This window comes from Motacilla alba, chromosome 2 (assembly GCF_015832195.1).
Source record: "Motacilla alba alba isolate MOTALB_02 chromosome 2, Motacilla_alba_V1.0_pri, whole genome shotgun sequence".
Classification (NCBI taxonomy): Eukaryota; Metazoa; Chordata; class Aves; order Passeriformes; family Motacillidae; genus Motacilla; species Motacilla alba.
The window spans coordinates 43,857,789-43,873,183 of NC_052017.1; the positions used below are offsets into that span (position 1 = coordinate 43,857,789).

Below are 15,395 nucleotides of genomic sequence, written 5' to 3' on the forward strand. Positions count from 1 at the left end.
GAAAACTATCACAAGGGACAAAAGGCAGCTGACAAAATTCCCTCTGGTAGGAATCCTCTACTCCTGGTAGCAGCTGCCTTGTGGCTGAGCAGGGACACTCAATTTTTTATTAGAATAATAAATTCTTCAGGCAGAGGAACAACAGAAAAAAACCACAACAAACCTCTGTTTAAATGACAGGTAAAGTCACACCACTTTTATTAATTAAAGAAGCCTTTGAAAGTACTGGCAAGCACCTGCTCCACAGAGCAAGTTAGTGGCCACAGGGCTGCATCCTGTGTGAAGCATTTCAGCAATGTCACGGCTGATTTTTGTTCTGACCGCCTCACATTTCCCTTGGGATCAAAATCAGCACAGCCTTTGGGGGTAACAACTCAGAAGTACTATTAAGTGTCTAAACAAATCTGTATTAGAGAGTGTTGGGTGGATACAGAGCACCACGAGTGGATGTGCAGCATGCGGGAATCATTTCCTACCAAAACTACAACGGTTCATGCAGCAGAGGAGAAACTTTGCTGAGGTTATCTAGCAGCCCGTGGGTAGAATGGCTGCCCTCTCCCTCTTCCAGGGGTTGGTCCCAGGGGCTGCCCCCATGGCCTGGGCTGGCCAGGGTAGGGTGCCCGAACGCCCAGCGTCTGTGGCTGTGTCACAAACACTTGTGATGGTGGAGTGAATGCTGCTCCCCTCCCGCTGGCCATGGGGCTGCCAGCCAGGACATCTCCTCTGCCTGGTTTCCTGGCAGGGCTGGATCCATTTGGAGACTCTGTTTTCTTGTCTAGAGCAAAGATTATTAATGTTATTTTCTTTGTAGCAAGCACTGCCTTTCATCCTCTCCCCAGTGGCTGCTGTTTCTTCTCTGTGCAATAACCAGAGTGTCTGGGGATTTGTGTTTGAGTATCTGAGTGAAGGAAGCAGGAATAAGAATGTTCCCCACCCAACTCAACAGCCAGTACACGACTCTGCTGCCCAGCCCCTCTTTTCTGGTTCTTACTGATGCATTGATAAGACCTAATCTTACCAGCCATGCTGCTGCACACCTAGGCATGGGGTGGTGGTGGGTAATTCCTGATTTTAGTCTTTATTTTCAGTGCACTCAAAACTGCCAGCACTATTTCCATTTAAATGAATGCCTTCAGTCTGCTTTGGAGGGGATCTGTACTGGGTTGCTCTGAACCTTCCAGTTTGTCTCAGCTCATCAAATTCAAGGGGGTTATGGTGGCACTAGTCTGCTTTTCTCACCTGTACCAGGATAAAATCAAAATCTTTCAGGTGATTTTCACAAGTGAGAGCTGGAGGCTCTGACAGGCAGGAAGTGGCTGGTTGAGATTGAGCCTGGAGGATCCATTTTCTTTGAAAATAACCCAGTCCTGGTGCTAATGCCTCCTCCTGGTTCTTTCTGCCCATGGACCCCCACAGCAGATCTTAGAGCATGTATTTATTTACCCTGAAACTTAACCCAATTCTGTGAAAAGTTTCTGCCTCATTCATGTTGAATTTTCCAATGAAAAGCTCAACTCAGGAAGAAAAAGTCTGACTCAACTCACCAGCCCTGAAACAACACTGAGTTTAAAAACTGTTCCCAGAATAAATTGCTGGTTTCATGACCAGCATGGTTAATAGTTGAGATGTGAATCATAATTTTGGATTACAGTTCCAACTGTGACAAGCCTGTGTGAGATATAATCCAGTCTAAAAATGTGCCCTTCCTGAGTGCCCATTGGCAGGTGGACTTCTGCAACAGGACAAAATCTGGGCTAATTAATACTCATCCAATCCCTTGCTAAGGTGTATCCTTCCAGTTTCTCAATCCTACCAGTCACTGGTGGCTAAATGAGTCTTTTCAGAAGTGTTATGGGGAGATTGTATAATCTTTTACCTTCTGCTTGTTTGGGGGGACTTTCAGTCTTCGTACTTGGTGTAAGTAAATCCTCCAGATCTTGCAGCATAGGGTTGGTACTGGCTTTGTTGTTTCTCTTGTTTTTCTCCTCTTCTCGTTGCTGCATCAATAAAAAACATTGGGTATAGTTAAAAACTGCAGATGTAATCTGGAAAATGGTGGCCTTGTATCATGTTTGCTTGGCTAAGTGTTTGTTGGTATGAATGAATCTCTTTGCCAAGTTCAAGGTGCTGAATCATGATCCAGTGATCAAGTGTTTCCAGGAAAGAAAGTACATCCCAGGCAGGACTGGAAAACAGTGGCTCTGCTCCTGTTAGGGCAGAGCACTTGCCGATAACATGGTTTAGGTCCATCAGGCTGTCTGTGTGTTCCTACAGCTACCAATCTGCCCTCTCTCATGTATTGGTCAGTTTTAAAAGTGAGCCTCTTGTGAGAGAGGGTGTCAGCGATAAATGCCAGAGGAAGAGGTTACGGCAGCACAGGGATGGGCTGTAGGGCTGGCTTTGGCTTTACTTGCATACATTTAGGGCTGCAAAAGATTTTCTCCTGGATAGCAAAGGGAATCTGTACTTTTGGATAGGTCTGAGTCCTGCTTTGTGATCCCTTTAGCCTTGATCCCAGCCAGGTTGGGCATCATGAAACAGAGTGCCCCAAAATGTGAGCGTGCTGTAGCCACAGGTTCACCTCCACAGGCTCACCTCATCCACTCAAGGATGCTTTTTGCACCAGGACACTTCCTTTAAGCTGAGTGATTAATTCTATATTTGAGCATTTGAATGTAATTTATGGAGTCCCATTTCTCAGTGTTCACATCCTCACTTTTAATGTTGCACCAGTCTCTGCTTTATGTGATGTTTTGCTTTATGTGACTCTGTTTCCTTGGCTTGGATCTTGTCCTGTGCCAGTAAAATGGCTGTGGTTTTTGTGGGCTTATCATTGTTCCTGGGAAATCTCAGACACCAAAGCATTGTCTGGACTTCTAGGTAACTTACTCTTGTAGATGAAAACCATAGTTTATGGGAAAGACAACTGCAGTTCTGATATTTGAAATAGCAGACTATAATGGGATGTGACCACTCTGCACAGCCAGACATTAAATGCCATCAGAGGGACTGAACAAGCATAAAATAACATCATCTTCTTGTGTCACCAAAGTGAAGAGTGATTTAAAGCATGTGCTACACATCAAAATTTAAGTGCATGGTATTTCAAAGGTGGTTTTGCCAGATCAGTACCTACCATTTGCATTTTCTTCTTCAGCTCTGCGTTGGCACGCTGATATGCTTTAGACACAGCATTCAGGTAATAGATGGTGAGGCTAGAAAAGAAAACATGTTGCTGTAGTGATAGGACCAGGGGAAAGAGAAAGTTTCACAAGGAAGGAACGTATAATTTTTTGCCTACCTTCTAATTCCTAATTTTCCCACCAGCTGTCTCCAAACTTCTTTTGGAAGCTCAAGGTTTAGGAAGAACTTGGGCTGCCTGTGGCATGGTTAGCCGAGACAGGCTGAGCCCATCTAAAGTTCAGTTCTCCTTAAGCAGAATAAAAATGACCAGCCTGCCTTCTTGCCTCCACCTTGGCTGGCCATGGGCTCTCTCTGCTTCCTTTGCACCAACCTTGGGGAGACCAGCACCAGCCTTGAGATGGAACTGCCACCAGGTAACACAGGGACCTTAGGAAAAACTGGAAAACCAGGGAAATAGTGGTAGAATAGGGCCTTGACACCTCTCCTGCAAAGCAGTGCTCAAGGATCAGTCCTCCTTCCCCCTTTTCAAGGACCAGCTGCATTCTGTATCCCTGGACAGGGCCCTTGAGGGCAAGCAGAAGTGAGGTTGGAACAGAGCCATGGGCTTTTGTTTTGATCTTCTCTTCTCCAAAAAGGGCACACCAAAGCCAGGGGAAAACTGAGCCAGGCTGGAGGGAACTGAAAGGCAAGTGGGGATGGGAGAGGGCATGCTGGCTCCCAGCCTCTGGCACACAAGGAGTCTGTGCTTTAAAACATGCCCAAGCGTCTGGGTCTGTCTTGCCACCTCTGACACTCACCAGCCAGTAATACTTTGGTAGTAAAAAAAAAGTCCCCTCCTGCTTTTGTGGAGTGCCTTTGTTTTTCTAAATTACAACCATCATCTGCTCAGTGACTCCAAGACATTTCCAGGAAAAGCACCAGCCGTTCAGTTCACTGCTAGAGTTGCTTGGGTTTTTTTTAAATAAAGTAAAAATTTTTCTTATAGAAGGAAAACAAAGGTAGGGAAAGAAAAATGGTTTCCTGAAGTTCATAACCTGTGTGTGTTGCTCCAGCCCAGATTGATCAACCTCAAACCAGACTCAAGGATTTCATTAACTGAGTGCCTGACCCTAAGCCCAGCAAGGTGCATGTGGGTTTCCAGGTGGAAGATCAGGAAGTGGTGCTTAGGACTGCCTTTCTTGAGGCTTTTTATAGGGGTCTGTTTAGAGGAAACACATTTGCTTCCTTTTGCCTAACATTAACCCAAACTCAGTCTTGGTGATCTGGGCTCTCTGTCCTGCAAATCCTCTTGGAAGTCGTTTTTTCCTTCTGTTCTTCTGTAAAGGTGTGCTAGTTTTATTTCTTCTATGTTATCAAGCTCATTGTCTAGAAAATACTACTTTGTAATCAGGGCTGTAAGTAAGAATGATGTTGATAACACACTGATGTTTTCATTTTGCTAATTCTTGTTTATCCTGATTTGAGCAAGGACCTTTTTTTTTTTCTCTCAAGCTCTGCCAGTGAGGAGGTACACAAAAGAAGCTGGGATGGGGCACAGGTGGGACAGGTGACCTGAACTGACCAAAGGGATATTCCACACCACAGAACGTCATGCCTGGTGTATAAATAGGGGGGTTACCTTTAACAGGGACCAATCTGATTTTAGGAAGGGGGGGTCTGGCATCAGTCAGTGGTGGTGAGCAACTGTATTGTGTGTCACTAATTTTTTGCTTTTTATTATTATTATCATCATTTACCATTATTACTGTATTTTACTTTGATTTTGATTATTGAATTGCTCTTATCTCAATCAACAAGTTTTTCTTTGATTCTCCTCCTCATTCAATCAGGATTGGAGAGAGAGAAGAGAGGTTGAGCAAGTAGCTGGGGAGTGCCTAATTTCCATGTGGGTTTAAACCATGACACCCTGGCACCCCTCTTCTCTGCTGTATTGCTTCCCCAGTTCTGGGGACAGTGTGGGTCACTGTCCTTTTCTAGCTTGCAGAGAAATTTTATTTTTTCCCTCTTTTTGACACAGTAAAATGCTTCTATCTTCTGCCAGGAAGCTCTGCAGGCCATAGCTTGAAATCCTACTCTCAGCCTGAGTGCGATAAGTTTATGTGCCCTTGGGTTCAGTATCTTTCATTCTTCTTTCTCTGTATTTCCTATTTCCCTTGTCCTTGGGCAGTTAAAAGCAGGACAGTAAGCTTGACACCCATGTCACTCACTGGACCCCATCATTGTTTGGAACCAGGAGCTAAGAACCAAAATAAATAGAAGATGCATTTTGGATTGCACCTGGATAAAAGAGAAGTGGTTGTCATGACTAGAGAAAATTACCTAATTCAGTCCATAGTAAGTGGAAAACACATTTTTTGAGAGACTGCAATCAAAATCCACAGACCGTCCATTTATGATCCACCTGTTGCTCGTTGTAGAGGCTATTTTTAGTTAGGCTGGATTGCAGGTTGCCTTGCCTGCTGCTTTGAGAGCTTCTGGCTCCATGCTCATCAGGACTAAATGAAGTTTTTGCATTTCCCTGGTTTCAGTGTCTTGGAAAACTGAATGAAGTTCATCACATGGGCTAGCTCCAGCTTAACCCTGTCTGCCTGTCAGCACCACAGCAGAAGGTGAAGATTTGCAGAGACAAGGCAGGACACTGGGAACTTGACTGAAAAGGAGACGAGAAAAGGGCCAAAGCATTAAGAAACAACCTTGTTTGTTCACTGTGATCTTGTCTGGGATTGTCACAGGCAAGGTGAGCATGTAGATAACAAGCAGTGCCTCTGCAAGGCACCCGATGCTCTCAGGGCATGTGAGAGCTGCTGCCGAGGGGCCATAGGTCTGACTGGTCCAGGCACCATGGGGGAAGCCACTTCTTTAGGGCTGTGACTCTCCTGGGAGCCGAACAGCTGGAAATCACAAGTGTGTGATACATACAGGCCATACAGGCAGTGTATATGGCTGGAAAGTGAGGATGTTTTAAGTAAAATGGGCATAAGGCATCTCTCAGTTCTCAGAGGGGAGTCAGGCAGAGACAAAACTGTGTCTCAAGGAGAGTTGGACTGATGGTAAATCTGTGGTGTGGGAATAGCCAGCACTAGGAAGGTGTGACAAAAGGTGTCTCTTCAACAAATAAACTGAATTTGTGCTGTTACTTTTCCTAGCTGTCAGTAGAGGGAAGGGTGGGAGAATGTCATTGGAAAAAAACAATTATTTTCAAAGGTTCAAATCTCTGTCCCATCAGATTTTTTTGAGGGTTACATCAAAGCCTTGGAAACCTGGCCTGCAGCCCTTTTGTTAAGGTGGCTCATTTGGAGTGTTCTGCAGTCTTCATTTTGTGTTTGCAATGGCCCCTGCCAATGCTGCTGTGAAGCCCACAGGACCAGAGTTTCTAATCCAATAAAATGCTTGGCCATGCTAGGGATGTGGTGTGAGACCTGTCTCCTGCACAGACCTGATCTGATCTGCACAGGATCTGCCTGCACAACTTACATCTGACACAACTGATCATCCTTTTTAGGTTAAAATGAGCAAGTAGTTTGAGGCAGGTAGAGGGGTGACATGTCATTTTCAGTTTAATTAGTATTTTTCTCAGGTTGTTTGTATAACAAACTTTGTATGGAACTTGTATTTGATATAATTTAATGGCATTAGCTTCAGTGTAGCTATGCAGGATAAAGCATCACAGTGCCCAAGGGCAGCTGTGCTGGATCAGCCCAGAAGCTCATCTCCAATGTGTGTTGATACCCCAGAAAGAGTCAGAACAGGAATCTCTGTATGTAACAGGCTCCCCAGCTCTGTCCCTGTCTCCTATTGATTAGTCTGAAGTGCTCAGAATTGCCTACAGAATTTGGCCACAGCCCTCCTACTCATTTTGATAGCTTTGTAAAGCCTTAAGAACGGTGCCAAAAATATCTTTTCAAATAAAAGGAGAACTAATCCTAGTACTGCTGAAGGTACTGGGGATTTAAGTTTGATTTCAAAGCTGAAATGATCAAATGGTACTAAAACAAATATCAGATGTATTATTTGGAAAATGAAAAAGTAAAACCCCCCAAACCCAAACAAAGCTCACAACTCTTCACATTTTTGGAATGTGTAATTTTTGAATGCCCTGTCTTGGCTGTGCTCTAAATACCACCAGCTGTGACAGAAATTGCTTCTCCAAAAGGCACCAGGCTGAGACTGTCCATTTATTTCCTGCTGGCTACAGAAAATTTTTCATATGGAAGCTGTGACAGCTTAGATATCTACAAGGCCTCTGTCAGCAATGTATTTCATCCACAAAGTTGTGTTTAATTGGGTCAGGTAATTAAATTTTGGGAAATTGGGTTAGGCAAAGGTAAGGGGGGTAGGGAGCATGTGTCTGCTCTAATCCATGCTGTTATCTCAGCAAAACCTGTATTTAGACCTGACTAATATAGCAGAATTTTTTTTCCAACTTTCGTCCCCAAGCCAGGCATGTAATAGTGCAATGGAAACTTACACCATGAGCAGAATTGCAGGTATGATCAGTCCTGGATTTGACACATAGCTGAAGATCTTGGCAACAAAAAGTGGAAAATCGAGCTCGATGGTCTCTTGAATGACATCATACATCCTTTTCTTTCCACTGGGAAGACAAACAGCCAGTTAAGGAGTGTAGATATCCTCTGGAGAGACAAAATGCCCCACAGTCTCATGGTGCTAAGCAGCATGTTTCACCTTTCTTTCAATGAGCATCAGCTTGCTGAGGGCCACAAAGGAGTTTAAAATGCCTTTATTTGAAATTATCTATTGGTTCATTCATTCCCTCACTCTCTCCCTTCATTGACTATACAATTAATCTTTGCTAGGCCAACTTGCTCCTGGAGTCAATACATTTATTTCCACGCTTGACTCCTTTATGAGTCCTGACTATTTACCCCTCTGAAATAGATAAAACCCTACAGACTGCAGTAACCACATATTTCTGATGAATATCTTGTTAAGTATGGCCTTTTCATGGCAGAGATGACTTTCCATATGCAAATTCCAGCTTTCTGAAATAATGAGCCAACTTGAAGAGCTGCTAAGTAATGACAAAAATAGCAAGCTGTGATTATTGCTTAATAGGAGACTCAGTGAAAGAGTAATTTCAAATGGGATTGATAAAGCAGATGAGAGTATTCTGTATAAAAGAAGAACAAATTTGTAAAGGGCTGGATTATGTAATTGACCTTCTTCTCTCCCCAGCTTCTTTGGGTCTGCGAATTCAACCCTGTCAGGGCTATTCCTCCCATTTAGGCTTGGTGCCTCCCGGGAGCTTGCAGGATTCCCGTCAGGAGGGTGTTGGACTCTGTCTTGATGATGAGAGTCAGTAAAGAAAACTTGGATAAACAGTATCCCAACCTCATCAACTGCCAGGAGCTCAGGAGAGCTGAGCTTTCAGTCAAGCTGCCAAGGGTCTGAATCAGGCTGAGTGGCTTTTGAAGGGTTGATTGGGAATTGAAATAGCTCTTTCACATTGCAGATTAGTCATCTCCGAATGATAGTGCGCGTGCAACAAGTTACTTGTCAGATCTTCTGACATTACTCGTTGACACCTGTCCTTGTTGGAGAACTGAGGGTATTTTGGTCTCTTGCCTTTCCCCTGAGTCTTTTAGCTTTCTGATGTCATTCTCCGTCAGCAAGCAGATAACCTAAAGCATCTATAAGAACAATTTGTTCCAAGCTGGCTCCTTGCTGAGTCAGATTCAGCAGGCCCAGGAAATGGCATTATTCAATCAAATTAGACTTTATTGGCACGTTAATCCAGTCTACTGAATGCTTTGTGCAGTGCTGATTCTGTCCTAATTAAAAGAAAAAAAAAGCCCCACAACCTCTAAAAAAACCCCAAACACCAAAGAAGAAGGGGAAAAAAAGGGCAGCAATTTTACAGGCTCACCCCTATCCATTTCTTGCTATTTGCCAACTAAAGTCAACATGTAAAATTCATCCTTTGGACTCATTTTGTTTCCTCAATGTTCCAAAGAGTCTTTAGGATACTCCAGTTGGGTTTTTTGGGTTTTTTTTTCTGGGACTGAGACTCTATCTATTCTGGAGTCTAGTCCTTCTAACTTCATGAAAATATGAAAATTTTGCTTTCAAAACATGAAAGCAAAAATGAAAATTTTGTTCCCACGTACCAGAGAACAAAAATATCCTTTTTGGTGTTTTGGTAGTACCTGAAAGGTCCACAGTCAAAAGAGGGAGGCAGGGACATGATGGTGTAAGCCACAGGCAGGAGGCTGAGGAAGAGGATCAGCAGCAGCAATCCCATGTAAAAATTGTTAGACTTGGATGCTTTGAAGACTCTTGCATGAGGGACATTGCTACTCATAACAGCCCAGCACTGAAAATACATGGAGGTTAATAAGCGCAGCACGTTTATACCCACGAGCCCTGGTGCGTAAAAGGATCCCATCCTGAAAAGGAAAAGAGAAGGACAGGAGCTGTTTTTTGACAGACTGGAAGGTTTACTGTTTTCAAGAACAGAAAAGGAGGTGTTCTTGTGGTGCCAAGTTTGTTCACAAACGAAGGCTGAGCGGGCTGATAGGTGCTACCCCTGTGCTCCCACAGTGGAAGTCACCTGCACCCACAGGTTGTGGTATGGTTCCCCTCACTGAGGACAGCAAGGCCTCAGACTGCTCAGGGGTTGCAAACAAAGTTTTTCAGTTTGTGACAAAAATTTCTTGGAGATGGCTTGGAAAATGTTAGGTGAATGTAACCAGAGGAGAGAGACACGCTTTTGTAGTTCAGCACAGAAAGCCAATCAGTCAGAAAAAACAGAACCCGAGGGTTTGCCTAGTTGGCTTGGAAGCTTTCTAACTGCACCAACAGGTTTTCTCAATAATGTGAAAAATAAAAAAAAGGAAATATCTTACCAAATCATTCCCTGGTTGAAAACCAAACCCAAAACGTTGCCACTAATGTCAAACTCTGCATAGGACGGCTGTATGGGGAAAGAAAGGAAAGTGTGCTGTTGCTAGAGGTACCTGCTCTTGTCTTCTGCTGGGCGCATGATGCTTATTTAAAGCCGGCAAGCAGGGCTTCCTGGGAGGGCTCCTGCTGCGTGCACACTGCTTGAATGAGCAGCAGCAGTGTGGGGAGAGCAGAACTGGAGCTACTGCTGCTTCTCTCTTGGCTTCCTGAAAACTGCCAAGATATATGGAGGTGCTTAGAGCTGCTCTGTGTTTCTCTCTCCCTGCTAATATGACACCAGCTGTGAGCATGGCACGGGACCACGTTTAAACTCCAGCTGGTGCCTGGCTGTGGACTTACAGTTCCACCCCGGTAAAATATTGAATCTTGAAGCAGTGATAATTATGAGCTGGAAGGCAAATGCTGTGCTGGATTATGTCCGTGTCCCTGGACCCAAGCTGCTGAAGAACAGAAACACAGGTCAAAGGGAGAGAAATACAAGGGAATATATGACCTGATGGGTATTAGGTGACATTTTACTCTGTGCTAGCTGATATATTGCTCCATACAAAGCAGTATTTTAGCTATCTGATGTGGGTGCTAATGGTGGCAGATCCAGAACAGGCTGATCTGATCTACTGGTAGTATTTGTTACTTTATAAATTATTATTTTGTAACATTTGCCTATGATGAAGCTATTTATTCTATATATATCTACTTTTGTGTGCAGAAAACTTAGGTGTTTCTGGCAGATGAAACTTTGTGTAAAGATTTTCATGTTCTGTTTTCTTGAAAAAAAACTACTTTTTTTTAACTGCAATGCAGAAAACAGAATTCTAAGAAATGGTAAGTGATGCTCTTATATCTTTGGAATATCCTATGTCTGTTTGTCTGTTTTTTATGCCATTTGCATTTACTTAATACTGTCAGCAATTCATAAAGTTGAAGATGTTTGTGCTTTGTGATGAAAACTCGAGGGGAGTCGAGTCAGAATCTTGCTTTGCTGACTGCTCTTAGCTTTGGGAAGGGATGGCTGTAAACACTGTTTTCTTTGTTTTTTTGGTTTTTTTTTTTGATTCAGGTCCATTTTTATTTTAAGTCTTTAGCTAGAAGTTAATATTGGCTTTTTTTTTGCATAAAAATAAAGACAACTCTCAGCATCTGCTGTCCTCTGCCTTGAGTATTCCTAGGTGAGAAGGCTGGGTTAAACAAGAATCTGCATTAGAAAAACACATATAAAATTGTGCTGGTGTCCCTGGCTAGGTTGGGTTAGTTGGCTGTCAGCAAACCACCTTTGCACAAGCAATGGAAGTAATTTCATGCTGCTTGGCTGCTGGAGGGACCTTCCTAGGCCACCCCGGGTAATGTCCTCTCCTCTCTCAGAAGAAACACAAAGAGCTCCACAAGCAGCAAAAGGCCTGTTGTGCCCTGCCTGCTCTTCCTGACCAAAGCCCTCCTTTCTGCTCTTCTCCAAACCCCTCCTGGGAACCCTCCCACTATGAGAGCTGGGCAGTGGGTGCCCTGATCTGCTTGTAATCTTGCAAGGTATTTTCATCTCTGAATCCATCTGGTTTTGTTTCCTCCCATGTGAATCAATGGGCTTCCCTCCATCCTTCCATTATTTTATTTTGTGTTTTGTGCAGCTCCAGTACCAACTGCTTTGGTAATGCAGCCTTTATGAATACCAGAGTCCAGTGTTGTTGTGTGTTACACACACATGAGAGGGGAAGGAAATGCTCCTTGTTCCACTGCAGCAGAAGAAACACCAGGAGCAATCTGGAGCTTCTGGAGCAGAAGCTTCCAGGAGCAATCAGGAGACACTGCTGTGAGAAAAGCAGGTTCCTGCCTGTAGGGTGGCCAATGAACAGGAAGATCTGAGGCTTTGAAAGGGGATATAGAAGGGTCCAAGGTTTTCGGGTTGTAGCAACTGAATGAACACTGGATTATTTCTTTATTAAGTCAGCTTCATGTTTTAAAGTTCTGAGATGGGGAGGAAAACTGCATTTTTGAAGAGTTCGTACTGGGATGGAGCTGATTGACTCAGAAAAATGATGCAGACTATGGACACCAATTATGGAGCAAGACCAGCCAGCCACTGGAAGCATTCAAAACAAATTCATTTGTAGTGTTTGGCCAAATGGCCCTAAATTACTTTTATCTTCTTGGCTATAAGATACTGACTGGGCTATAAGATACTTACAAATCCAGCCTCTAGGTCCCAGCACCAACAGTAATTCACAAATCTGACAAAGCAAGCTCGGATGAAATCTCCCACCAGAATGGTTATGTAGGTCACCAGGATATCAGACACAGTGAGCCTCACAAACTCCTGCAATTTAAAAGAAGGAAAAACCCCATTTGACTCCTATAATTTCAGCAACGCATTCAAGACTGTATTTTTTATTAAGCTATTTGTCTTTATATGACAGTAATCTTCAGGAAAGCATGCCATGAGCAAACTCCATGCCTGTTTTCAAACTGTGCAGTGCCTAAGCTTTACCTCTGTGCTTGGGAGCTACGAGCTCTGTTATAGCTGTTAGACCTGATAGCTGCTGCTGGCATTATTGACTGCACTGCATGCTGTGGCAGCACAGAAAGTGGAGCAGAATGCTAATGCTGCAGTAGTGCTGGTGTAAAATGTACATATGCCCTCAGCTGTTTTGATTGTACATAGCTCTGGTATGGCTCAGCCAAGTAACTTTTATGTGGACTCCTAAGAAAATTTTTCAGTTGTAAACCAGAGCTGTGTGTAAGGTTTACACCTTCTCTCGCAACTCCTAAGAGAGAAGGAAGATAAAATTGCAGGCAGAAGGAAGACTCATAGGGTGGAAATACCTGGTGGCCTAAGGATTCAAAAGGAAATACAAGAAAGGTTTTTAAAGTATGAGGGGGGAAAAACAAAGATCTGCTGAATGACAACTCAGGTGCACCAAGAATCAGCTCCTTCTGAGGGGTGACAGTGCTGGTCTTTTCCCACAGGACTGAGAACCACTTGGCTTTTGAAGATGCCTCGAGTGTGCACAGGAATGCATAGCCTTGTAGTTTGGCAAGCCCTATCTCTGTCAGCCAGTAAACAGCTTTTACTTTTTAAGTAGTGCATAGTCTGGCTGCAGATCTTCTTAGAGCAAGGTAAATAACGCAGGGTGGATTTGTCTGGTGAAACTCTGAGGACTTGAAGGCCACCCTGTCTTTTTTTCAAAGGGGATACTTTTGCCTAATTCTGCTTTCATCCCATGGCCTCATGCTGCATTATGGTTTGGGACGTGTCAGGAGTACCCTGAGGCATGTCCTCTGGTTGGATTTTACACCTGCACCAAAGCCTCTCTGGAACAAGTGCAACAATAAATGGAGAAGAGAGGTTTGCTTCAAAGACACAGTCATGATCTGAACAAGAACATGGTGCAGGCTGCCTGGCCTTTTGTGCTCTTCACAGCCAGTGCCTCAGAGCTGTGCATGCCCTGGCGGCTTCCAGGATTTCACCACCATGGCTTGGGAACCATGACCAAGGGCTTGTATTGCCTTGGTGACGCTGTATGAGTGGGGAAAAGAGCTGCTGTTTGTGAGGAAAACTTCAAGCCTGGAAATGTTAAAGACATCAGTGGGAAAAATGTAAACGGACCATCCCAAACCAACACAGAGACTTGCTACACAGTGGATTTCTTACGATGCCGACAGTCGTCTCCCAGCAGGGTCCCCTGGGCACGTCTGCAGGGTCAAGGGGAGGTGGGGTGACAGTGCTGTCATTCCCTGCAGATGAGTTTTGGTGACCAAGCAGTGTCCAGTGCGTGATGTTTTTTACCACATCCTCTTCCGCCAGCTGCAATGAACAGACACATCCACACCCCCCACCCCCAGACAAAACCATCAGAAAATAGAAAACAGGGAGGTGTTTGAAGAAATCCAAGGAATTGAGTTCCTCCCTCTTCCTTAGCAGTTACCACCCCTTGTATAAACATCTGTTCACAGTGGAGTCACAATGCTGGTAATAGCACAGAAACTCCTCTTTTGCCCGGAGCGGGGGAACAGCAGCTAAGAGTGGGTCAAGGCTCCATGAGTTTTTGGGGAACAAGTGGCATGCTCCCTGCACATGGAGGAGTCAGACCTTCTTCAAGACTCCTGTATGCCTTCACCCAGTCCTCCTCCTTTGCATTATTCATAATTTTTCAAGGCAGAGTAAACCACTCTGGTTCTTCTAATTCTTCTCATTTTAAAACAGAGTAATTTTTTCTGTGGATAAGTTAGACGTTTATCCTTTCCTGCAGTTATCTGCCCACAACACACTACCAGGATAATGTTAAAGAGGGGAGGCAGTGGAAGAGGATTATAAATTGTATCCTCAGGGTCTGCAGTAATAGAAATTGCAAACACTGTCAGATGGAGAAAAAAATAGAATTACCCTAACACGCTGTGATTATAGGAAGACAACGACTATGTCCTTTTCAGGGCTGTAAAGAGACTCTGCTTGGTGAGTCTCTCTGGGGCACTGCCCAAGAGGATTGCAGACAGAGCAAGCACCTGCTGCAAAAGGGGTGATTGTCTCTGCTGGCTGTGAGAACAGGGTATGTTCACCCTCAGCCCTGGAAAATGCTATTTGACCGTGGCTTTTTCGCTCAGCTCTTACTTTTTCGTTGACATCATCCATCAGGGCCAACAAAAATGTGTAGAGGTTCCCCAGGAAGAGCGCGAAGATCCGCCCCAGCTGCCACTTCAGCCCGATGCGGGGATGGTAATTTTCTAGTGCAGCGATGGTTTCAAACAGCGGAGGGCAAAACATGCCCAGCAAGGACATCACAATTTCAACCTGCCACATGAGGAAAACGAGATAACTGCTAATAGTAACAACAGTGACTATCTTACTTTGAACAGAGTGGGAGCTGCTGGCAACTGGTTGGATATTTCTGAAGGATTTATAAAGGGGAGGGAGTCAAAGCAAGCTAGCTTCTGGCTTTGCTTAGCGTGCAGGCAGCACAGCGTCAGACTTCAGGGCCAGGTTGCACGACTTGCTCTTGCAGGAACACTTTTCCTCTTATCTCAAAGGGATGAGCTCCAAAGAATTTGCTCCCTGTCAGTCCAGACTCATGAATATTTAGGTTCCTCAAGTACCTTGCAGTATTGCTTGCATCAGCTCCAAGGTTCTTATTTTAGTTTCAGAGGAAGCGCAAGACTTGGCTTGTGTGCATAAAGATAATTAGTCAATGCTAATGCTTATTTTCCACGTTCAGCACCTTTGCTTTTGCAGAAGGCATTTACAGACTTGAACAGAAGCATGTCAAGATCTCAGTTTTGCAGCTCAAGAAAATTTGTCCCAGTGGTATCTTTGTTCCTCTTTATCATGCCAGATACTAAGT

At 44.2% G+C, this 15,395-nt stretch overlaps 1 protein-coding gene across 1 annotated transcript in view; it reads right to left on the minus strand.

Annotated features, from left to right (window-relative positions):
* Positions 1-303: 303 nt before the first annotated feature.
* The window catches only part of TMC2 (transmembrane channel like 2), a 31,140-nt gene continuing 16,048 nt past the window's right edge, over positions 304-15,395 (minus strand). Inside the window, exons 12-20 of the mRNA XM_038126898.1 lie at positions 14,669-14,848; positions 13,712-13,864; positions 12,248-12,376; positions 10,011-10,078; positions 9,312-9,551; positions 7,613-7,738; positions 3,137-3,215; positions 1,877-1,997; positions 304-775 (exon numbers count right to left, since the gene is read on the minus strand). Of these exons, the coding sequence (XP_037982826.1) occupies positions 522-775; positions 1,877-1,997; positions 3,137-3,215; positions 7,613-7,738; positions 9,312-9,551; positions 10,011-10,078; positions 12,248-12,376; positions 13,712-13,864; positions 14,669-14,848 (1,350 nt within the window). The 3' untranslated portion in view covers positions 304-521. The remainder of the gene's footprint in view (positions 776-1,876; positions 1,998-3,136; positions 3,216-7,612; positions 7,739-9,311; positions 9,552-10,010; positions 10,079-12,247; positions 12,377-13,711; positions 13,865-14,668; positions 14,849-15,395) is intronic.